Genomic DNA, 25363 nt, shown 5'->3' with positions numbered 1-25363 from the left:
AGTTCAAACTAGCTACTATATTACCAGCCTATATCTAAAATTTTATTCAACTTTAAAGAGAGAAATTGGAGTTGAGAGTTATTAAAATATTAATTAAATGATTTTTTGATTTTTTTTTTTTATTAATTTAAATTTTTAGGATATGCTGCCCATTCGGATGCATGGCATTTCTCATATAAAATATATATGTAGAATAAGTGAACGTGAAGAGTTATTCAATTTTCAAACTTCAAACAGACGGGCATTGATTAATGCGGAGTAGGTTGCAGTCGGAGCTGTCGTCAGAACCGTCGAAGATGCAGCCGGAGAAATATCTGTACGGATAACATCTCATTTGCAATTAACGTCACTGTTCGATGCGCTAAACGCTAAAATCCCATACAGCTTATATATTGCATTGTATATAGATGGTGTGGCCATTTGAAATTGGAACCCGGTAAAGTTAGTTATAATGATCGTTAGATGCCTTAGCCGCCTGAAATCCATACAGCTATGTTCTCCATGGGCTTTCTCAAAGCTCAACCTCTCTTCTTTGTCTACCAGTTCAGGGATAAGCTCAAAAGGCACTGCTTTTAGAAAGGAACAAAGAGTTATGTCCCTTTTCAAGCAGTGTTCCACCATGAAAGATTTGAAGCAAGTCCATGCCCATATAACACTAACGGGCTTTAATCACAACCTCTATGTTGTTGGCAAGATAATCGTGTTTTGTGCGGTTTCGGAGGGCGGAGATATGGATTATGCGGCTTCGGTTTTCGATGAAATTGAAAACCCAGATGGGTTTCTTTGGAATACCATGATTAGGGGGTTTGGGAAGACTAGTCAGCCAGAGAAGGCTTTTGAGTTCTATAAGAGAATGCAAGAGAGAGGAGAGGTGGCAGACAATTTCACATTCTCTTTCTTGCTCAAGTTTTGTGGGCAATTGCGGTCTGTTATGTTGGGGAAACTGATACATTGCGATACTGTGAAACATGGCCTGGAATCTCATGTCTTTGTGAGGAACACGCTGATTCATATGTATGGCATGTTTAAGGATATCAAAACTGCACTCCGACTGTTTGAAGAAATACCCAGTCCAGACTTAGTGACTTGGAATACTTTCATTGATTGTCATGTCTATTGTGGGAAGTGCAAGGAAGCACTTGACCTGTTCTTGCGGATGCTGCAGAGCGGCATACAGCCTGATGAGGCTACATTGGTTGTGACCCTCTCGGCTTGTTCTGATTTGGGTGCGTTAGATTTTGGGAGGTGGGTTCATTCCTGCATTAATCATACTAGCCTAGGCAACATTGTTTCGATGTCTAATTCGCTAATTGACATGTATGCAAAGTGTGGAGCAGTTGAAGAAGCATATGAGATATTCAATGAGATGAAACGGAAGAACATAGTATCATGGAACACAATGATTCTAGGTCTTGCAGCACATGGCCATACAAACGAGGCATTGGCAACTTTCACAAAAATGTTGGAAGAAAAGTTTGAGACACCAAATGATGTTACTTTCTTGGGAGTTTTGTCTGCTTGTAGCCATGGAGGGATGGTAGATGATGGAAGAAGATATTTTGATGTTATGAGCAAAGACTACCATATTCAACCAACAATAAAGCATTACGGGTGCATGGTGGATATATTGGGACGAGCCGGGCTTGTGGAGGAGGCTTACCAGTTGATAAGAAGCATGCCAATGGAATGCAATGCCATTGTGTACAGGACATTGTTGGCTGCATGTCGGATGCATGGATATGTTGAGCTTGGGGAGAAGGTGAGAAGCCATCTATTGGAGTTAGAACCAGATCATAGCAGTGATTATGTTCTCCTCGCAAACATGTATGCTAGTGTAGGTAAATGGAACGAAATGACAAGAGTGAGAAAAACAATGCAGGACAGGGGAGTACAGAAACCAGAGCCTGGAAATAGCTTCATTGGCATTCATTCCCCTATGAGATTAAAGATGGAGATGGCCGATGGTTACAAACATAAGATTACTGCATGTACCGCTTGACAAACATTAGATTCTTTGTAGTTAGGCATACATTCAAGGGGAAATTGGGTCATGAGCTCTATTAAGAAGTGTGCGGAAAGTTATTTATAAAAAGCTGAATATTTGTTACAATAGTTCACTTACATTACGGTACAAACCAATTCTATGGTCCTTTACAAAGGACTAGGCAAAGTAGCTGTCGCCCAAAAGAAATGCTATACAATCCCACTTTTATACTCTCAAATGCATACTCTTTGATATGGCACTAAAAATCATCATTAGATTTTGAATTGATTATTATTGAATTTTGAATCCAATGATAATTTTAAATGCCACGTTAGGGGGTGTGCATTTGAGAGTGTGAGAGTGGGAATGTGTATAGCATTTCTCATCGCCCAAACATGAAATGTTCAGGCTTAGGAATTTTTCTTTTGTTTCTTGCTCTGCCATTCTTTTCTATCTGCATCTATCTTTGCTTTCACACTCGCATGGAACCCTGAATACGGTTCATATCCACAAAATGTCTGAAGAACCTGCAAATCAAGGACATCATATTCGAGTCATTTAGAAAATGATTAAAAAAAAAAATCTCAAATTTAATTGAGGACTGGAAACAGCTACCTCAAGCAATACAAAGAAAGGAGCCATTAGGAAGGCTTGAAGGAGGTTGTCCAGAAGAGCTGGTGCTCGTTTCTACAAACAATGGTATTTAAGTGAAATGTTCAACATGCTAGAAATAGACAAGCAATGAATCATATGCCCAAGAAGAGTAATCACCTCAAACACTCCATGGCCAATGAACTGTCCAGTCCAACATAACAACTGAGCTGCTAGTACAACCTGAATAATTGATGTTATAGACAGTTAAAATTCAATAGTTCTGACAATATGAGGAATTGTCAAAACGCGGAGGAATTTAACTTTAACTGTCATTTATGGGTGAATTTTAGTAGGAATCTTTCTCATTACCAATCAATTAGCAACGAATTACTAACCAATCCTGCAACTAAAAAGAAAGAAAGAAATTTCTACAATCTGATCTGATCAATTCTCATCATCTAGAAACTTAAGCGGCCTCAAGTGAATGACTAAGATAGGTTGTTCAACACATTGGGCTCTATTCCCACAGGGAAAAAAGAAAGGGGAGGGAAAAAAGGAGGGCCACTAGAAGGCACTAGAAGATTCATCTGTTCGTTTCTTGGTATAGAAGAGAGACAAAAACATGGGCTTTAGTCACAATTCAAGTTAAGCTTTCAAAAGAATATTAGTAAGAACATATTCCCTTTGCTGAACCCCAGTCACCAAGTCTGTAGGATTGTAGCAGAGGCACTGTGTCAAATTTCTCCAATTACCCTATTGTCCAGAAGGTAGTTGGCACTACCCAACTGATGTTCAGACATAGTGACATATCAAATGAAATTAATGACGCTTCTATACACTTCTCATTGTTGGAAAGAGGAAAAAAGAAAATTTGTTACATGTTTGTTCAATCTTCTGTTTTGAAGTTCTAGTGTTGACTGAGAAAACTTCTTTTATGGGTCTCTTCTTAAGACACAAAGATTTTCTTTCTTCATTAAAGCTTTTCTCCTTAATATATGCTCCAAAATCTGATCTTCAACGTCTGGAATTGACCATTTAACATTCACCAAGGTCAAAAGTATTTACGTACCCAAAACAGACCTCACGATGTGATGACAGTACCCCTAACTGGTTGCCACTACTCTGTCTTGAACTAGGCATGGGTGACAATAACTCCAGAGAATACCAAATGCATAGGGGTAAAATACCACACTATTGTTTCTACCAATAACTTATAATAAAAAAAACCCCTGCTGGGTCAAGCAACTCAAGATTAGTCACGTGTTTATTGATACCATATCTAGTGGATAACACAGCACCGCATATTTCTCAGTAAAAGACAACTCATGTCACAGCAAGATTCAGAATCACTTCAAGCATTTAAACAATGATTTATATGCTTGTGTTTTAAACTGTTTCTTAATAACTAGGTCAAGCCATTGTATAATTCTGACCATAACCTTCAACAAAGACAACAATATTTTAGTATTCAGGATTGCAACACTAAAAATGGATAAGTCAAGATCTTGCTTTGTGGGGTGGGGGGTTGGGTTCAGGGCTAAGAAAAGAAAATGAGATAAATAAAGGCAGAAATTCATACTTCAAGAACAGCTCAATGGTAGCACCAGCCAAATAAAACAACAACTAGTACCTAAAATTTTTCCTGATTGATATCACGTATATGGTTTAATAAAAGATACCTATTACAGATCCCTATGAGCATAGAACAAAGCATAGTTTCTTACACAAGACTGAGAAACTCGCTTATGAAACACATCAAACATTAACGTGCATCTACACAACAGAAATGAGATCAATGGTCAATATAAATATATGGCGTATGCTATATGCCTACAGCAAGCTTAACTATGATGTCTTACGTCCTATAGGCACAAAGGAGCATTTGGGAGTGAAAGGGGAAGAAAACAAAAAATAAAAGATCACCAAATGTAAGGGCATAACATTTCTACTTACAAAAAGTAAATGAGGACTGTAATTGTTGGTTTGAGGAAGAATGTGGGGGGGAGAGAGAGGGATGAGTTTTAGGATTCTGCAACAGGACATTTTCGAGATTTTCCAGTTACTTATAAGCCTCCCATATTTGTACAAGCTTAAATTGCTTTGTGAAAACGAATAATGTAGCCATTTCCATGTACATCATAGGTAAGGGCAATCAACTAATACGTTGCAAACAAAAATTGCAAGATCCCGATCCATATTAGAACAGTTCATTCTCACATTAAATAGTTACGCAAAAAACTGAAAGCCAAAGCATTTGTTACATTTGTTGTCTGTTGACCATGCTTCAAACAACAGAAAGAGACTATTTTAAAGCATTATCGGGTCCTTCTGCAAGAATTTAATGCAAAGGCCAGAGTAAAATCACAAGTTGCGGGAGAATTGAATTCAGAATGGCCAGCAGACACCTAACCGTCTCCTTAGCCAAAGACAGCCCCAAGCACATAGAAAACAAACATAAAAAAAAGACCTACAGAATCCATCTGAAATTAATTGTGCTCAGTTCGGATACTTACAAAACCGGGCAGATTGAAAATTTTAGATTCTTTTACTATCATATTCTAATGTTATTTTGGTTCCTCAGCTACTCAAACAATTGCCTCGAAAAACGAACTTTTATAACCAATAAATCTAAGTCGTTTTCTTTTCCCGAATTTTCTCAGCAACCGAACAGAAAATAAAAAGTCAATCAATGGATAACAAAAACCATTACCTTCCACGCCAGAGAAAACCCAAGCCGACTAGCAAGGAAACTAGCTCCAACCCAACAGACAAAACACAGCAAAGCAGCCAAAGCCCCAGCTTTCTTATCAAAAGCCACATAGAACAAGGCATATATCAGAGTCAACAAGAACCCAAAATTAAAAACCAGGAATCCAGATTGGAAAAGCCCAATCTGAGGTGAGGGAGTGTAGAGAGCAGGCGTAAAGTACAAAAGAACCAGGGCGGTGAAAAAGATTGGCCACACGAAGAAGGTGTGTATCAGAACATTGATTGAGTTGCTGTGGTATGCCCCATAGAAGGCAAAATGCCTCTCAAGATCAAACAACCCCGTTCTGCCCATGAAATCTTTCTCGGAAAACAGGATGTGGCTTTGAGCTATGAACAGAAAAAATTTCTGGGAAAGTTGGTGAGAAAAGAAAAAACGAAAGAAAACGGGTATAAAGAGGAGGACAAGAAGATGGGTTTAGCTGAAAAACCAGAGGAAAGAGCACGTTGGAAGTTCCCCTTGCTTTTGACGACCATTTCTTTTCTTTAATTAATTGTTTTTTAGAAGTTACGTTCTCCAGAATCTCATCGAAATCACACTAACGTGCACTGTGATGTGCAGATTCTTAACCTGCGCATACCAGGCATGCAGTTCGTAGACACCGAGGCATATATAATATATATGACCAATCGGAATAGGACAAAATTAAAATAATTAAATTTTAAATAATGTGAACGTAGATACTATATATATATATATAGTTGTAAATTTAATTTCTCTTACGTCAATAAATATTTGGACCCCTAATCAACATCAACCAGCCAACGATTTTAAGTAGGAAATAAATTGTGCCCAATATTTTTGTTAAGTAAATAAAACCAGCACGCGACGTGCACAAAAAAAAATTTTAATTAAAAAAATAAATAAAAAATTACACAAGCGTGCTAAGCACGCCGTATGCTGTGAATTATTGTTCATTTTTGTCACATCTACGAAAATAATTGAACGGTTGATTATGGCTGAGCACGCTACTTTTTGTTCTTTTATGAGCCCATCAAAATTTGGTACGGTAGACTGAGGGAAAATAATTGCACAACTAAAATTCAGATACGGTGCACCATCTCATCATAATTATTTCCATTTTCCAACTTGACGTGGTACTATTAATTTATTCTTAAATCGTTTATTGCTTAAAAAATAAATAAAAAAATTAAAAAATTAATGATGAATAAGTAATATCACTTGAAATATGTTTTTAAAGAAGTAACTTAAACAGTTAAGATTATGCATAATGAAATGAAGATCACTAATTCGAATTACTTTTCTCCTCTTGTATTGATATATATATATATATATATATATATATATATATATGACTTGGAATATTGGTAGGATAATGTAGCGATAAATCAAATGAAAATTCAATGATTAGTTGAACTTACAACAATTGTAAAATAATAATAATAAAAAAAATTAGGCATTTTTCTTTCATTATAATTATAATGAAGAGACATTATGGAATTGATCCGAGTCCAACCTAAAAAAGAATTGGTTTGGTTTTACAGGTCTTTTTGTTGGGCCCAAACTCAGAGCATGTTTGATATTGTGTTTGAGAAATTAAGTTTTTAAGTCAAATTTTTTTTTTTTTTTTTTTTGCAAAAAATTTATTTTTAAATTTTTGTCAAAAGTGTATTTTGATCATTTTTTATCTTTAAAAGCACTTTCGATTTTTTTTTTACAAAACTATATACTTTTTTTCTTCAAACGAAATTTTTTTAGGTACTAAACGCACTTTTAAACCCCATAAACGCACATCCAAACAGGACCTAAGTAGATTTCTTGCACGCACTTTTGTGATCTCACTAGAAAAAAAAAATTTATGATATTTTATTGAACAGAACCAATCCTAACCAAAATCAATTAAATCCTGTTGATGAACAAGATTATGAATGGTGATTGCGTGTTTTAAACAATTTATTCCCCATTATCCAATTGGGTTGAATGTGTATGATGGAAGGGTGGATGCAAATGGTTCCCTTATCCACTCTCCCTCCCACTCCACCAAAATCCAAAATCCCAACCAAAACTCCCACATTTCAACGTACTACCACTCTTTCAAAAACATGGCTGAAGCTGTCATGGGCTTCACCATTATCAAACCGCAAATTCACAGCTCTCTTCAAACAACAAAATTGGTCACAAACCCATGTTCAAGATTGGTAAATCTTCCCTCCGTTTCAATCTTATCGTCATAGAATCATAAAAAGCTGGAAACTGAGTATATTATGTGTCTTGCTTTTGCAGCTAAGACAGTGTTCAAGCTCTGGATTTTTCAATGGGGGGATGCAGGTAAGCCGTTCGATGAATTTCCCCAGTGTATTTACTGTACCGCGTAGCGTGTTCTGTGTTTGGTTGCTCAAAAGATCGAGAAAAGAGAAAAGAATCTGGTGTTTCTTGCAGCCAAACAAAGAAGTACTGCACTTGTATTATACCTTTGTTTTGTTTTTAACCACAGCTTGAAGGCGGGAAGAGCGGGAGATCCTCTTCGTGTAAAGCCTCTGCTCTCCCTGATTGGCATCTGATGGCAGTTCTTGTTCAGCATATGGAAGGCCAAAGAGACCTTGTAACCTACAAATCTGTTGTGCATCTCAGCGATCAAGCCATAAAGAATGTCTGTAAGTGTTTCATTTTCAGTTTTTTTTTTTTTTTTTTTGGAGAAATACTATTAGTAAACTGTTATACGAATATTGTGACGGGAATGAAGTGCAGTGAAAATCATTATTTAATTTTTCCTTTTACGTTTGTATGGAAGTTGTATAACAGTTTCTTAAATAACTTTACTATCTCTTTTGAATAGAACTTTATTATAAACTGGGTTGTAGGAACTTCCAATCTAATTTATAGAAAATTGAAGCTTGGAATTTGAAATGTAACAATTAATTAAATTTGGCTTGATTTCCCACTTTACTGTTGTAGATGCTTTTTATATCTTTTTCACTTGCTGGGGATGCATGTTCTTTGGTTCAATGAAGGTGAGAATGTCCCATTCCACTCCTTTGATTGAAACTTCCATTAGTTCAAAGCTTGGTGTCTAATGTATTTATCATGTTTAGGATCCTTACTATGATTCAGAGCAATATAGAAAAGATGGAGGAGATGGTACTGGAAATTGGATATATGAGAAGGTAATTTTCTCCCTTAATTCATTGTATTCAATGGAAGCTTCTAATTAAATGATTAAATTCATTTAATCCTATCTACTTAAACTTTTAGAATAAGAAGTAATTGAAATTGCGTATCTATCTATGACGATGCAGCAAGATGACATTGAAGAATCGGCAAGAGCTGAGTTGTGGCGGGAGGAGTTGATCGAGGAGATTGAGCAGAAGGTTGGAGGGCTGCGTGAGCTGGAGGAAGCCGGCAAGAAAGAGGAGCTTGTCAAGTAGTTGTGCTACGTTTTCATGCTTTACATGTCATTGATAAGAAGCACATTGTGTATTTATCTATAAAGAAAAAAGAAATAAGGTAAGGTGCTTCAAATAATTATTTCTTCTTTCTTTCGTTTTTTCTTCTAAGTAATACAAAGGAAAGGGCTAGGGAGGGAAGGGGGATATCTTTGTCCAAGTGCACAAATTAGAACTTTGCTACCCAATCATGATTAATGTGAAATTCTATTTCATTTCCAAATTATATATCATTTTACAAATTCTACCATTCGCATAACTACCACTAGAGCTACTATTATCACTATCATTGCTGCCATGGTCGTCGGCACTACCACTAGTATCAATATCATAATGAGTTTGGCTAGTTTATAGGAAATTTATGCCCAACTTTTAATTTATGAGAGTAGGTCATGTTTGGAAGTGGACTCAACTAAGATCCATTACCAAAATTAAAAAATTCCATGTAATTGTGATGTTTTGGGCCGCCGAACTCATTTCTCGTTTGGGTCTCATTTGGGCTTTTCAAATGAATTCGATCCATCAGTTAGGTTCGGTTGGATTTCAACCCTAATAATCATGCCCAGTCTACATGGAATGGAGAGGATATCATTGGTGCAAACTTACTGGTTTTTACCTGACCCGCATTCAAAAATTGATGAAATAAGTACTTGCGTTCGCTTACCCAAACAATTTTTACCCACAAATAATTGATGCAATAAATACCCAAATCATGGCTGCTATTAATACCAATAATTGGAAGGCCATAAAAATTTGGACTTAGTGTGGATTAAGTAGGAAAAAAACAAGATCAAATTTTGAGTGTTTTTTTTCATGTCACACATGAATTTGTCCAGAAAACAAAAACAAAAACAAAAACAAAAACAAATTCATTAGAGTTTGTTTCCCATCAATTTAAATTTCAAAATTTTGAATATTTTCTTAAAAAAATCTTAATAAGTGTAGAATTTTATATAAAATATAAAATATGAGACTTAATTATAAGAGAGAGAAAGGGAGAAGAACAAGTAGGGCGACATCTTGAATATTGAAGTGTATTAAATTGTATTTACAATACTCTTTTATTTATAGAGAGGTTAAGGGATGGTGAACAAGAAAACCTACACTAAATAAGGAAGATAATAAACATACAAAGAAATATAATAAAGGCTTAATATAGATTATAGAGAATACAAAATGGTAATCAAATATCTACCTAAATGAGAAATATTCTTACAAGAAAGTCAACAATAAGAGTCAAAGTCAGTTGAGTTCTCCACTTTGATGGACCAAATGCATAGCCAGAAAAAGGCAATCAACAAAAATCTGCAAAATAGTAGGTATAGGGGATACATGGTGTCTTTTTCTTCCAATTATCTGCACCATTGTAGGGATTAGGCTTGGACGGTTGAGATTGTGACATATGTTTTATAACAAAACACAAAGGGTTATTGTGTCTGGTTTCGATTGGAACTGAACGTGAACCGAATCTACATTATAGCCACCAATAGCAATAAGCTAAGGCTTAATTTCCTTGAACCCTAAAGAGAAAGAATGCTTGTAGTAATTTCTAATGAGTCAAACTCTTAGATAGATCATAGAAGTATTATTGTAACTCAAAAAATAAATATATGACCACAGTAAATTACTGTTTATATATTTATACAAAGGGGTAACCAAGCATTAGAACAATTTTTTTTTTAAAAAAAAAACACTTTGACACATTCACTTGTATTTTTCTACTATTGTCCTTTGTCAACCATCTTTTCAATTTATATCTCAAAAATATATTTATGATGGGTAAAGTTTCAATGTATTAAATTGATATAGAATGTGATTATCACACCTATTTTTAGTATAAATTGACATTTATCATTAAATTATGTGATTTTTTGCTAAATCATAAGTATCAATTTAACCCACATTTTGTTTTTTGTTTTTGTTTTTTTTTTTTTCTGCAAAAAGAAATAAAACAGAAATTATATATTGAAATAGGAAAAATAACGAACTTTTCAACAAAATCGAGAGAGACTCAGGTCGTACGTGGACTTAGCTAATCAACTCCTACACAGAAGCATGCATTCTCGGTGGAGAATCTCTTCGTCGCAATCTTTACCCCAAAATTGAGACATGTTTATTAACTGTCAATTCCTCTTTCTCGGACACTCACACACACTCTTTTCAGACTAATCAAACACCAAAAACAATTTCTTGTTGGTTGGTTCCGCTCAATTCTGCGACCGAAATCACAGCTTGACCTGTCGTCTAAATATTGTAAGCTATAAGAATATCCAAATCTCTCTCTGTGTGTCTCCATGTGCTATATCTTTTGCATACTCTTTCCCTCTCTTTTTCCTTTCTGGGTTTTCTGTAATAATTTAATTTATTTTGCCGTATTATGAGTGTTTCGTTTTCTGTCATTTTCTTGTTGATTTTGCCATCTGGGTATACTCTTTTGGGGTGTTTTTAGTGTTTTGTATCATACTTTCTAGGCCCCAAAAGCAAAACGATTTCAGTTTGTTTTCTCATGAGGGTTGGTTTTTCCATGTGTGTACTGTAGAAATTTGCTTCTTCTTTGTTTTTTTCCTCTTCTTTCTTGCTTTTAAGGTTCGTTCATTTGTATTGGAGTTGTTGATCTTACAGTAAGTGGCGATACATTCTTTATAGAAACAGAGGAATTTCAATTATGGGTGCGAGTTAAATTGGATTATTTTTCATGTCCAAAGCTTCAAACATCGGCAGCTTTTAAATTTTCTTCATTTCTTGAGAACTGGAGCTTGAAATTTATTTTTTTTTTGGCTTTTTACCATATATATTGGTATCTAGTGGTGCTGGTGGTGCCTGAATGCAAGCTTCAGTTTGGAGAAGTTGATTGATATTGCATAATTAAAGTGAGTCAATATGGATTTCATAAGAAAAAGGATGTGTTTTTGGCCAAATTGAATTGTTATTGAACATTAGGAATTTGGGGGGCAGTCGGCGGATTATGGAAGTATAAAGGGATTTGCTTGTTAGATTGCAGGATGGGAAGGGTGAAGCTCAAGATAAAGAGGTTAGAGAGCACTAGCAACCGACAGGTGACTTATTCGAAAAGGAGACATGGGATTTTGAAGAAAGCTAGGGAATTAGCGATACTATGCGACATAGATCTTGTTCTTCTCATGTTTTCTCCAACTGGGAAGCCTACTTTATATCAAGGAGAGCACAGGTATGCAAGTGGATATCCTTTGTTATAAGACCATTGCTGTGCTTATCATTTCGTGCCCTCTTCCAAATACACACTGAAGCTTAGATAGAGATGCATATATGTATTAAAACATAGGAACCTATCAAAAAAATGTATTAAAACATAGGAACCTATCAAAAAAATGTATTAAAACATAGGAACCTATCAAAAAAATGTATTAAAACATAGGAGATTCACCAAATAGACATATAAGAGGCTGTCTTCATGCGTCTAGATTTTCAGGAGTTGCTATTTTCAGCATTCTGTATCCTTCTATGAACATAGGGTTCATGTTCAGAATAGATAGGTTTCTGTTAGATGTATCAATCTAGATATTCTTGGAAGGAAATTTACAATATGTTGGGAGATGAAATGAAGCTATATATTGGTCACACATCCCTCACAAAATGCAAGTAGTCTACCTAGATGGCAAAAAGAAATATTACAAAAGAAATCGAGTAAGGCTGAAATGGATTTTTGATATATTGCATTTATAATAATCTGAAGCATTTCTTTGCCATCTCAGAAATTTTGAAGAGGTTATTGCAAAGTTTTCGCAATTAACACCACAGGAAAGGGCAAAAAGGTGTAAAAAAAAAAAACTTTCAACCCTTTTTATTCACTTTCTTGATTGAATTTCGATGCATTACAGCTAATTGATCTTTTATTTCGATGGAACAGGAAATTGGAGAGCCTTGAAGTATGACTGTTGTTCCTCATCCTTTCAAATATATTATTTATTTCCGTTTCTTCCGGTTATATCACATGAAGGTTGGACAATTGTTATTCAGTACATGCATTTTGACATTCTGTTTGATAATATAGGCACTAAAGAAAACCTTCAAGAAGTTGGACCATGAAGTAAATATAGAAGATTTTCTGGGTTCAAGGTATTAATGTATTTATCAAATGTATAAATTTCTATCGAGCAGAACCTCTTGAACTGATCTAAGTTAGCACCCACTTTTTTCTTTTTCTTGCAGCACTCAAAAAGTCGAGGTACAAATTGTTACCAGAGTTGTTGTAATTCATTATGATTTGAGCTTCTTTGTTTAGTCAATAAAATGGTTTATGGTTAAATAACAATGTGCAGGAATTGAATAGTCAAGTAAGGTTATTGCAAACTCAACTTACAGGAGTACAGAAGAGACTGAGGTGCACCTTTTGGACTTTTGGTTGTTAAAGTATTGCTTTTTTTTTTCTTTTTTTTTTCCTCTTTGCTCTTGTGAATCATATTGCTAGCCTTAGACAGATATGCAATGAAAACTGAATATATTTACAGTTGGTAATTTGAAATAGAAACTTAATTCATTATAATCTTTTAGGCACTTTGGCACTAAGGTTTAAAAATTTGAAGGGTCTAAATTTTCAGTTCAAACTGTCCTTTGTATTTGGTGTCATCATTGCTCCAGTTGAGGGCTGCACACGAGTTGTTTTTTCTTGAATCTGGCATTTTTCCTCCACTACAATTTTGTTTAACTTTTATCTGCAGTCCTGCAATATTTATTGGCCATACATTCATCCAGTTGAGGGCTGCACACGAGTTGTCTTATTTGGAATAAGATGAACTTATCTTAATTATCTTGTAGCGGTTTAGAACTGGGGTCATATACTTTGTACCGTTAACACATTTTTCAAGGGAATTGATGGTGCATTTAGGGGATCTTTGAGCATTGACAGAAGCGGAATTATCGGGTTCATTCCTTTCATATTATATGTTCCATCATCTGTTTTGAAACTGTTGTTCTTGTGCCTTGGTATATGCGTAAACTTCAAGCTCTCATACAGTTGGCAAGCGTTACCTAGCAAAGTTCAACTCCTGATGGTTCTCCTTGTGCTCAGATGTCCACTTTTCCTGTTTCCTTCCGGGAGAATGGATTGCAAGAAGTTGTTTCTTTATTGGAACTATCCTCTAGTTTCTTACTCTTATCTATTTGGTTTGACCCGTTTCTTCTTTAATATCCTTTATGTACATCATTTAATAATCTTAAATTATCTTGCCATTACTTCAGCTGTTGGAATGATCTGGATCAAGTCAGCAATGTAGAACATCTTAGGCAGATGGAAGACTTGCTAAGAGAATCAGTTAACCGTATACGTCTACACAAGGTACGATAATTGCTCATGCTAATATGGCAAAGTTTGGCGTATTTACCCAAGATTACTTCTGTCCTTTAGATAATTTATAAATGAATAAAGAACTCAGAAAATAAAACTTACTAATAAAAAAATAGAATCACAAAAATGTTGATCATATCATTTAGTTAGAAATACTTTCTTCAGTCTCAGAAGTGTAGCGAGTGTGACAACATCCTGGCTTATTAGGGACTTTGTACACTTGTCAAGAATAGAGGTGCGCACCGGTGTTGTCAAAAGCAAAAGGCAGCCCCAAGGTGTCAAGTCCTTATATCGCCTGAGGTGCGAGGCGCTATACAGGCACTTACTTGACTGACATAAGACACGTATTTTTAGACATAGTATACATATTATGAACTCAAGTTATAACCTAAAGTAGTAAAGTCTAATCTAATTCATTTGTTTGCTCAAAAACTGATATTATTTTTAACTTATAAATGTTTTCCGGGATAAAATGAAAATGAAAATAAAAATGGGTATTTTGTTACCTATTTTTGTTAAAGAAAAAAAGAAAGTGTGTAAGAGATTTTGACTAAAATAAAGAGTTTTTTTTTTTTTAAAAAAAAAAAAAAGGAAAAATCCCTAGAAAGAGAGATAAAGTAGAGAGAAAAAGAGGGGGTGGGGGAGGAAGAATAAGAAACTGAAAGAAAAAGGTGCCTCACCTTGAGCCTTCAGAGGCACCTCGGTGGCACCTTGCCCTGGTGAGGGCCCTGCTCGTCTATGATAACTGTGGTTGACATGGCTAGTTTATCAACCCCCTTAAACAATGCTTATGTGTAATTGACTCGTGAATATTAAAAAAAAAAAGGATGATCACTATACTTAAGCTAGTTCTTTCCTCTTGGCAGGAAAATTGTGGAAGACAACAACGAACATCACTAGAATGCACTAGTCAGGTAATTAAAACTTCAGCTGGTTCAGATCTCTCTCTCTTAGCCGTTGGGAAATCTTTATTAAGACTTATTTTGCCTTACAGTTTCAGAATGGGATTCCGTTACATATGATAATGAGCGGTGTGCAAGAAGCGCAATCCCTATCATGGCTTCCAAGCAATGGCAATCAACATATGATAGTACCCAATGAACCGAACTTCTTGCCACATCTGTAAGTTTACTGCTAACCATAATGCAGTGCAGTCTTCAATATGTATTAGTTATAACTGTTGAGAGTAATTTTAAGTTTGATAGACAATTTTTTTTTTCCCCTGGCAGAGAAGTGGGGTGCTCCTCAGATGTCTCGCTTCCAGGTTATTCTGGTTATTTTAACACTGGCAAACATACGGAGGTTGGCAATATGGTACAAGTTGATAATATGGGTTCAGGAGGTGGCACCTTGGATGAGTTAACTAGAACTGCATGTTTAAGTGTACAACTTGGTGAGCAATACGTATACCCACTGTATGGCAGTTCAAATTTGCCGGATGATAAGAAATTGAAGCCTGAGATGGAGATGAACTCGCAAGCAAATCTTCTAGATTATCAAGTTAATAGCAGCTTTGAACTGTCTAGATCGCTGTATGAAAATGGGCAGCATACTTGGTTTTCTTCATCCGGGCCTTGTGGTATTGCCATGTACAATCAGAATGCCTACCAGTGGTGAGCATTTGTTTAACTATTTCACTATTTTTTTTCCCCAATTCTAAAGAAATTACCGAGTAACTCTATTACTTAAAAACTATTCATTGGCCAAAAATTTACTTAACTCTATTAGGTTTTCACTGTCCTGTTTTCATAACTTGTTAAAAACTCGAATTTTAGGCATTCTTCACTTCAACATTGTTGAATTCATACATCAAGGTTCAAATGATCCTTGCAATCCTATTGGTTCTTTAGTTGATAGGGGAAACAATTTCCACAAAAATACTTTTGAGTTAAGAGAAATTCAGGATTGCCATCTATATTATAATCGATAACACACAATCCTTAAGTTAAGAGAGCATTACACATAGTTCATGATCACCTGCATCAATGATAAACTAGGATTCATTTTGGGATCTGTTAGATGACCTATGTATTCTGAGCTAATTATAACTGGAAATTTCTTTATTATATTATTGTTATGAGTAATGCTACTCTCTACACCTATTTATTACGCCCATTTTACACTGGTTGACATGACGTGTTTTAAGTGACTTTTTATTTTTATGTTAGTCACTAAACAAAAACAAAAAGATGATCACTTAAAATACGTCATATTAACCTGTGTGAAATGGGTGTAAAGGGTTGCATTGCTGTATTATTATCACTTAACCATATCTTGAATGGGTTCAGTTTAAAGTAGTTGTATGATATTTTCTTTGTTCATCATGTAATTCCAAAGAACAAGCAAATAGACAAAATGCTCATTGATCATCCTGTTAGTGTTCCTACTCTTGTGCTCATTTGTTGTCTCTAGTTTTCAAGTGACCAAGTCTGTCTTCCCATTCTTTATCATTTTCATTCTCTTGCAGTAATCAAATTGACTTTCATGGTTCACATTAAACTTCATCGCAATGACAAGGATAGTAGCCGAAAGAAACGCTGTGGTGCATCGCCTTGGAAGATTGGACTGTCCATTTCTTTTAACAGAGTTACACCCAAATTCTAGATTTGATTTAGAGATTAAATAAGAGCAATGTAAAAGATGTACATGTGCTGATTTGGTCATTTTGGCTGCCCAATATCATAGCTATATATTTTCTACCTCATAAGGCAGGGTCTCTGGTTCATCTGTAAATAAAATTTGTGTGTTTTCTTAACAACTGTGTGACAACTAGGGATGGTTTCTTATATTAGTTTTCAATCATTCAAGCCGTAAATTGAACTGTTGTAGATAATCAAAGCAATTACACATGGAATTTGAACATCAAAGAGAAAGTAGATGATGTAATCTGCAAGGTGATTTTAATAATACCATTTTAGCTCCCCTGTACATGGATACCTTTTCACATTGATGCCACTTGCCAGTCTCACTCAAAACCCACGCCCCTATGGTTACAGAATAAACGAAACAGAGGTTCTCAGATCAATAGATCATCATCTCCAATGAACTTAGTAGCCCCTCAGTGTCTGGACAATGGTGTTGTGCCATGGGTCAGAGAGGTGCTGCAAGAGATTGTCGAATGGTCCTTTTCCAGTCACGTTGTGTTGAACAATAAATCCCAAGAATGCCAACATCGCCAATCTCCCTGCATGCATTCAAAGAATGATTAATTAATTTAGGCCAGTTTCTACACAAAATTTCTGAGCTGAAAATGAAATCAACCAGTTTTTCCAATGTTTACCATTTGCAAGCTCCTTCTCCTTGGCCTCTTCAGTGGGTGCAAAGTTAAGTGGGTTGAAAATCCCACCAGGGTATCCCACCTCGTTTGGAGGCAGGCTGTATTGCTTAAAGATGGGGTCCTGGTTCACACTCCCTGGGTTCTTTATGTCTTGCCACCTTCTGATCTCGACGTAATGGAACAGAATGAACTCAATCACGAAGAGGGTGGAAGAGGATGCAAAGTACTCTGCTTTCCCTGCATCATACCATTTTGGGACATTAAGAATCCCAATCTGCGTGAAAACTTCTGGTAGCAGCATTCCTACAACACCCAACATAGCCCATCGGCTATTGACAAGCTCTGCTTGAACAAACCATCTCAGATTCTCCGGGTCCTCAGCAAGCCCCAGAGGATCAAACCCATTATCACCGGGAAGCCTGAAAATATATGTCAACAAGTTTAAAAGAGTTGTAAATCTAGCGAAGAAATACATTGAGGTTTTCTTGCGTGTCGAAGATTACCTGCCATCAAGGTAAGCCGGCGAGGACAATCCGGGAAGCCATTCACCTTTCTTGGCCTCAACTTTGAAAGAAGCAGAGGATGGGGAAGCCATTGGTTTCATGGACAACTCCCGACTCAATTTACCAGAAGACCCAGAAAGGAACCTGGATTTCGAGGCACACGGCCGGAAAACGGCGGCCGACGCCTGAGTTGTGACGGTGGCCATCTTTTCCGATCGACCTGAATCAATGGAAGAAAGAGGGGAGTCTCAAGGGAGGGATTGGGTGTAGTAATGTTTTGTGGATGGCTTTGTATTTTCATTTTCAAGGGTGTGCTTGTGGCTCTAGTTGCTCGTTAGAAGTTGACGGTTGGTTTGCTTGATTTTTAGGATCCGACGGTCCAGATGCGTTCTTGAGTTATGGATTAGCCAATAAGAAGAATCGGACCTTATCCTTTTATCTTGTGCCATATCCACAGATCTATTTCTTTCATCTGGTTGGTTGAATCAATGATATTGTGGGGTCATTTTTTCTTGCCGTGGAACAAGATTTTTAACTTCACACCTTCCAATCACTGCATGACATATGGCTCAATTAAATCCTGATGATATCTATAGGCCACATTTATTCACTTGATATATTCAATTGAATTGTTGCGTAGAAAAAAAAAAAAAAATCAATTGAATTGTTGATGACGACCCCCGAGACTTTTTTTTTTTTTTTTGACATGTCCACACAAGAGGGGGAAGAAGAATTCGAACTAGTGATCTCCGCTTCATAAGGCGTAGTCCCCAACCGATTGAGCTCCCCCTTAAGAATCAAGATTTTTTTTATAGGAGAGACAAAGTTTTCTATAAACTGATGAGAAGAAATTCTTTCTTTTAATCCAATCTATAAGACATGACTATTAAAATGCAAATGAAAATTAAAAATGTACGTGAGAATTACATGTACTTTAGATATATGTCAATTTAATATGCTAAATTAGAAAGGAAAAACATTGAAAAGTGCTATATATCCTTTCTCGGTTCTTCTCCCATCTTTCAAATTTTCAAAATTATCATTGAATCTGTGAATCCAATGATAATTTTAAAAATTGGGAAGAATAAGAGAAGGACCGGAGAAAGAAAGTAATCATTTTCCAAAAAACAAAAAAATTAACTCGGAGGAAAACTTGATCATTTTAGGATATTCACTTTTTAAAAAGCTATATTCATTTACATTTTGTTTCTATGATTTCTCTTTAGCTAATATATTTTCTTTTAAAATTTGCAGATTTTGTAACATTAAATCAAAGATCAAACATCAATTTTAAATCATTAAATGGACAACTGACGAATAAATTTATTTAGACTTATTGAGACAACTTCAAAATAATAGATAAAGTTGTCTAACTTATTAAAATGACGAATTTAATCAAATAATTATTATTTAAACAGAAGCCCAATAAGCAGTGCAGGAGTGGGCTCAGCCCACAGCTAGATCCACCGTTGGTCTTAATGAAATAAGGCCTAGCAAAAGAGATAAGCCTTCAAATAATATACAGGATTGAGAGATCTTTTAAGGTTCGTGTCTTTTCGGAAAGGGTTGAGAGATTTTTCGAGATTCTGTACCTTATTTGCTTCGATTATTGCTTCCATAGCCCACTTTGTTTTTGGCTTTTGTCCAAGATACAAAGGACCATGTATTTTTGACCTTTTTTTTTTTTTTTTTTTTTTTTTTTGCTTCGTACTTTTGTTTTAGATCTTTTGTTATGGCGCCCACCTCTTTCTTCCGTTTTAGATTCCAAGTAACATTTTCCTATTTACTTAGGGGAAAAAAATTATACTGATCTGACATAATATATTTAATTAAAACTTAAAAGTTAATGACAGAAACAAGGTTCAAATTCAAAACCTTCTTAGTAACGCTATCTTAAAACATCATTTATCTAAAAAATAAAAACTTAAAAGTAATAAATAAATTTAATAATTTAACGTGGAATTTTCTAACAGATGTGAGGTTGAAGAAAAGCCATGGAACAAATGGGCCACTATAGCCCACACGTACGTCACAGATGTCTGGCCTGCATGGCTCGTCATGTGTCTATTATATACAATTTTTTTTACTGCAGATGATCAGGTTTAAACTCATTGGCTTAATCTGTTCTTGATCAACTTACCCATAAAGTCAATGAACTATTGGAATAACCCTATAAATATTCTTAGTGGTTAAGAGAAAATTCTTTCAATTTAATTTATAAATTTTATAATCTTATTAAATGGTATGATCTAAAAAAACATATACCAGTTTAATAGACTGAATTTTTTTCAGAAAATTTTATAGAGTTAAGGAAAGAATTCATTGATGGGTGGCTCAAATGCTATCTTATAAATTTATTTTCACAAGTAGAGAGAGTTTGTATAGGTGGATGAAGAACAAAATTGCACAATATTAAACAAAACTTGTACGGATTTTATTGAACATATATAGTCTTACACAATCACTCAACTATAACAAATACACCTTCAACACAAGCTGATTACAGTGGCTTCATGCATAAGATGCTTCTCAATGAAGCATAAGAATTAACAAATGAACAAAACCAGCCATAAAAAACTAACCAGTGACGGGTGGTAATTAATCCCCACCACTGCCAATCCTCTGTTTGCCTTATCAAAACAGGGCAAAGCAGAGTCCCCTCCATAGCTCAATCTAAAATGGTAATTAGGGCCATCTTAAAATGAGCCCACATCCAATACTAACATACACCACCCACCCTAAACCTTTCCTTTTTCTTTCATACTAACCCGACACACGGATCGAGATCTCCAACAATTTTCTGCTAGAATCTCTGTTATAATAAGTAGCTAGACTTAATAATAAATGGGGTTTCATGGGAATTGACGGCCGCCGAAGGTCTGGCCGAAGGACCAGCCAGCAGGGGCAACATTGTAAGAAACGAGAGTGTGGCCATCACCGGTGGTGACCTTGAATGAGAGGCTCTGTCCATTGAGGTAAGCGTTGCTTTGCCAGTTCTGTCCCCAGTTTCTAGACATGGGTTGCCAGCCGGTTCTGGACCCTTTGATGGAAACAGCATGGACATCACCAGCACCACCAACGTTGGTGATGAGTACTAGGTTGAAGTAAGAGTGGCCGTTGATGGTGAATCTGATGCCCCCTCTCTTTCGGCATGGGACCCTGTACATATTATTTCAGTTCAAACAATCAAAGCCTTTGCTTTTACGAGTATGCATGATAAAAAGAAGGATGCTCTGTTTTATGCAGAGCATATACCCAAAAGTCAAATATATACATAATTAATTTCTTGTGTAATTCCAAATTCCAAAAGACAGAAAAAAGGGAAGGCTTAGGAACATGCAGCAGAATTGAAGAGGACAAAAGGGTGTTTAATTACCGTCTGTAAGACACAGGAACAATCCCAGCTCTGTACTGAGCAATCTGTTGGAAGACAGGCTGAGAGAGATCAAAATGGTGCTGGGGAGGGTTGCACCAGCCGCCGGCATTGTTGGGGAGAGCATTGTTTGGGGGGCAGAAGTTGGTGGCAGTGACGACAACAGAGGCGGGTAGACACCACCTTGGGTCATTCACACACCTAATCTCAAAACATGCCCCACAGCTCAATCCATTGTTGAACAGAGCTGTGCTCAGAGCTGCTGTGTTCGTCCCATAGCCTTGGCTGTAAAGGTTTCCATACCCACAAGCCCCTCCTGCAAAATCCTCAATACCTCACTAAACTGCCCTGTAAATTAAATGACAATAAAAATCAGACCATACTATAAATTGTTATTTAATTACCCATTGTGCCAGAGGCATCACCCCCTCCGTAGAAAGTGGCATGCGCATTAATCCAACCCCCACCATAACCATCAGCAGACGAGCTCATCATCAAACAGAGAAATCCCAGCAAGAGAATTCCAAGAGGGGCCATTTTTTGTTTTGTTTCCTGCAGTGCATGCATGTTGTTGAAGAAATCAAAATGAAATGAAAATGGAAGTTATATGATGATGATGATGATGATGATGATGATCATGCACAAACCTTTTGAGAGAAAAAGTAGGGGATTGTTGTGAGGAAAATGGGAGGGGGTTGAGGGGGGATAAATAGATGCTTGAGGGGGGGTGGGGGAGGCAACGTCATATAACCTGACACAATTTGAGGAGTGGGGCCCATAAAACCGCCAAGTGCTATGGGTTTTCGGCCCTGGAAAAACAAATAAAGGCCCAAACAAGGGCACGTTTCTTGAAACCACGTGGTTTTCAACTTTCCTCTGTGTGTGTACGGTAAATTCATTTTGATCAAACAATTCAACTACGGTCAAACTGTCACGCCCACAGCGGCTACCAGTTACGCTCATTTATTTTGGTGTGCTACTTTGAACTTGGTACGAAATTAAAATGTTAGGGTTAAGAGGTTTGATCTGTTTAATTAAATAAGTTAAATTAGGACTGATGTATATAGTCTTATACATATGCCTTAATACAAAGACAGAGAGAGGGGGGACTGGGGTAGGCTATGGTCCCCCCAAAATAAGTAAAAAAAAATAGGAAAAAAAAAAGTAAAATAATGTTTTAATTTTAGTCATCCTCCCAACAAAAAATTTGACCCTATTTTTAGATTTTTTGGCCATATTCTTAATTTTTTTGGGCCATGCCCATTAAGTTTTTTTTTTTTTTTAATTTTTGGTCCTTGCTTTCAAATGTCCATTTTTTTGCCCTTATTTTCAAATGCTCACTTTTTTTTTACCCTTACGGTAGTCTTTAGTTCAAAAAAAACAACCAAAATAATTTTTTTTAATAAAAAAATTCTAAAGAACCGAAAAAAATTTTGGTTAGCCCCCTCCCACAAAATTTCCTAGCTCCGTCCCTGCCTTAACACGATCAAGGGTCTGAAAGCACTGAGCGCATCAAGAATGAGGATCCCGTTGGCCAAGACCGGGTGGCCGAGCTCCGGCGGGGAAGCTAGCGAAGTCGATGCCAATAATACTTAAGGTATGTTTGGCATTGCGACTTCATAGTTATTACAACTATTATTATAAAGTCCTCAACGGGTAACTCAATCGGCTAGGGACCACGCCTCATAAAGTGGAGGTCACTAATTTGAATCCCTCCTCCCCCCTCTTGTGTGGACACGTCAAAAAAATAAAAATAAAAAATCAACTATTATTATAAAGTTCTTACAAATTAATTTGATAGTTTATGTGGCTCATTTTGTGTTGGTAGCTAAAATGTGAATTGTTACGTGACAAATAACTTATCGCTTATCACCTTTACATGCTAATGTTAGTTCACATTTACTACTAAAATATTGATTGTCATGATACTTAAACCTCGTCATTTACAATTTGATATGGCAATCCATATAATAGTTTTTTCATCAACCAATAAAATGTAGACTCCCTTATGATAATTTAAAGGCACTTACTTTTATAAAATGTGGACTGACATGTAAAAAAAAATTTGTAGTAGTTTAAACAATTTTTTGTTTTTGTTTCTATGCACCAACTAGGTAACTATTATTAATTTATATAGGGCATACCATACAATGTGTATTGCAATTTGAAAGGAAGCGGTGTTCTCTAGACAAAAGAAGAGTGTTACACTTACTCCTAAGGGAGTGAGCTCATAATAACAACTAAAAATACATGTAATATTCGATGGTAATTTTCACTGCCACGGCAGGGAGTGTGAAGTCTTAATGAATCACATCATATAGAGATTTTAATTCAAATTAAATAATTTAGATTTTGTATATACTCAGATTCAGATTTTGAAATTGTTTTTATTGAAGTCATTGTATATTAGAATTTAAAGAATGATATAAATAAGATCATAAACTTATCTAAAAAAAAACTTTAGAAAATCTTGATTTTGTATAAAACATATCTAATGTCTAATGATGGATGGACCAAAAATTCCTTAAGCAAAAAGTTTCAACAAAGTAGTCTAAAATGGCAGCACCGAACCAGCTTCATAATTTGGATTACACCATATTTTTGTCTTTTAGTTCTGAGCATCTAAAGTCAAACTCAAGTTGGACAGAAACTCTCATGATACTACAATATACTTATAAGATCTCTTCACCTATTATATTTTTCCTATAAATAAGGTAATTTGTAAAACAAATATACTCAATTTTTTTTTTGTTTGTTTAAATTGAAGGGAGAAAATTATTACAAGGGAAAATATAATCAAGTTAATAAGATCAAAACCTAGCACTTCCAAGAATCTAAAAGATATATTGATGTATGTTTCTAGCTCGAACAATATCCGAAATTCTTTGTTTTGTTTTGTTTTGAAAAATATGGAACTTTCATTGATGAAATTATTTCATGAGCATAAAGCTCTTTTAACATAGAACATACAGCTCTGAAAAATCATAGCAAAAAATTATGAAGGTTACAAAGTCATAAAAATGACTTTAAGCTTCTGCTAACCCATATACAATTACATTTAAGGAACATATTTGCTTCGTGCAGACTACATCTAGGACATGGGTAGCCTAAATACAATACAAAAATAAAAAATAACTAGAAACTAAAAATCTGGCCGTGAAAGTTAAGCCCCCACATTGATCTATTCCATTTTCAACCCAAAAGCTAGGACAGCAATCCATTATCAACCCGATGGCCAGGACAAATAAAATAAAAAATAAAAAACAAAAACCTCTCAAACGGCGGCAGAGGAGCACTTTTCTTTGTTAAACCATTATCTTTCTCTTTTTTGTTTTCAAAATAAAACATTAACAATTATTTTCACATTTATATCCATCATAACACTTTTTTTTTGGAGTGTTGTGATGGATATATATGTGAAAATAATTTGGAGTGTAATTTTTTTTTTTTAAAAAAAAAAAATTCTCTTTCTCAATTATCTTCACATTTATATTCATCATAACAACTTTTTTTTTTTTTTTAAGTACCCTAAAAAGTAAAAAGGCATCAACTGAACTTTCAACTTTTCTTATTTTTATATTAATTTGATATTAAAAATGAGTACAGTATATGTTATCCAAATGTTGGGGAACGTGGTGCACTCAAATTCCCAATCAAAATGACAAGGCCGGCCGGCCGGCCGGGTTGGGTCTAAAAGCGTGTCGGAGCCGACCAATTTGCAAAATCTAATGTTACTTTCATGCTGTGAACAACTTTATTAGCAGCTCTGACCAATTTATTATGCTCTACAGAAATCCCCAAAGCCCCCTCCAACCCAAAAGAGAGAGAGAGAGAGAGAGAGAGAGAGAGACAGAGAGGTGCCGATATTGCACATGGCTGATGTATGTAAACAGGCTGTTGCTTTGGAAGAACCAAGAAGAAAGTACAGCTCAATCTCATTCATTACAATTCATTTATTGCAAATTGCTCCTTCAAATACCAAACTCTCTCTTCCTTTGCAAATATGCATGCCACGTGAAAACGCATGATTAATCTAACAAAAAGATACCAGTAAAAAAGAAAAAAATGAGTGATTCATCCTAACAGCACAAAAATACAAAAGATCATGAGTGTTTTTTTTAAGGGTACATGTCAATTT

General features: G+C 35.6%; 5 protein-coding genes and 1 pseudogene across 7 annotated transcripts; 3 read left to right on the top strand and 3 right to left on the bottom strand.

Annotated features, from left to right (window-relative positions):
* Positions 1-244: 244 nt before the first annotated feature.
* Positions 245-2465, top strand: LOC132175326 (pentatricopeptide repeat-containing protein At1g59720, chloroplastic/mitochondrial pseudogene; annotated as a pseudogene).
* On the bottom strand, positions 2057-5822 carry LOC132175327 (ER membrane protein, putative (DUF962)). The gene is made up of 4 exons (XM_059587228.2): positions 5289-5822; positions 2756-2818; positions 2600-2671; positions 2057-2511 (listed from the first exon to the last, which is right to left on the bottom strand). Exons 1-4 carry the CDS (start codon positions 5637-5639, stop codon positions 2395-2397), a joined length of 603 nt encoding a protein of 200 aa, XP_059443211.2. The 5' UTR covers positions 5640-5822; the 3' UTR covers positions 2057-2394.
* Positions 5823-7279: 1457 nt separating this feature from the next.
* Positions 7280-8982, top strand: PNSB4 (NDH dependent flow 6). Its single transcript, XM_059587799.2, has 6 exons — positions 7280-7504; positions 7590-7634; positions 7801-7960; positions 8262-8317; positions 8399-8470; positions 8603-8982. Exons 1-6 carry the CDS (start codon positions 7409-7411, stop codon positions 8729-8731), a joined length of 558 nt encoding a protein of 185 aa, XP_059443782.1. The 5' UTR covers positions 7280-7408; the 3' UTR covers positions 8732-8982.
* Positions 8983-10806: 1824 nt separating this feature from the next.
* On the top strand, positions 10807-17151 carry AGL65 (AGAMOUS-like 65). 3 transcript variants are annotated; one of them, XM_059586956.2, is made up of 12 exons: positions 10807-11002; positions 11751-11936; positions 12481-12540; positions 12636-12654; positions 12780-12844; positions 12938-12953; positions 13048-13109; positions 13967-14063; positions 14939-14986; positions 15067-15194; positions 15278-15685; positions 16540-17151. In XM_059586956.2, exons 2-12 carry the CDS (start codon positions 11752-11754, stop codon positions 16568-16570), a joined length of 1119 nt encoding a protein of 372 aa, XP_059442939.2. In that variant the 5' UTR covers positions 10807-11002; position 11751; the 3' UTR covers positions 16571-17151. The 3 variants fall into 3 exon arrangements, with proteins under 3 accessions (XP_059442939.2, XP_059442940.2, XP_059442938.2); XM_059586957.2 differs by having other exon boundaries at positions 11744-11936; positions 15302-15685; XM_059586955.2 differs by having other exon boundaries at positions 11744-11936.
* On the bottom strand, positions 16951-18140 carry LHCA4 (light-harvesting chlorophyll-protein complex I subunit A4). Its single transcript, XM_059586958.2, has 3 exons — positions 17853-18140; positions 17353-17768; positions 16951-17256 (listed from the first exon to the last, which is right to left on the bottom strand). The coding sequence occupies exons 1-3, from the start codon at positions 18056-18058 to the stop codon at positions 17120-17122; spliced, it is 759 nt and encodes a 252-aa protein (XP_059442941.1). The 5' UTR covers positions 18059-18140; the 3' UTR covers positions 16951-17119.
* Positions 18141-20264: 2124 nt separating this feature from the next.
* LOC132175622 (expansin-A10) lies at positions 20265-21920 on the bottom strand. Its single transcript, XM_059587621.2, has 4 exons — positions 21873-21920; positions 21630-21777; positions 21229-21541; positions 20265-21011 (listed from the first exon to the last, which is right to left on the bottom strand). Exons 2-4 carry the CDS (start codon positions 21760-21762, stop codon positions 20705-20707), a joined length of 753 nt encoding a protein of 250 aa, XP_059443604.1. The 5' UTR covers positions 21763-21777; positions 21873-21920; the 3' UTR covers positions 20265-20704.
* Between the last annotated feature and the right edge of the window lie 3443 nt (positions 21921-25363).

Source organism: Corylus avellana, chromosome 3 (genome assembly GCF_965113065.1).
Source record: "Corylus avellana chromosome 3, dhCorAvel1.hap1.2, whole genome shotgun sequence".
In the NCBI taxonomy this organism is placed as follows: Eukaryota; Viridiplantae; Streptophyta; class Magnoliopsida; order Fagales; family Betulaceae; genus Corylus; species Corylus avellana.
The sequence above is the reverse complement of the archived record's forward strand: the minus strand, read 5'-3'. Positions and strand labels throughout refer to the sequence as shown.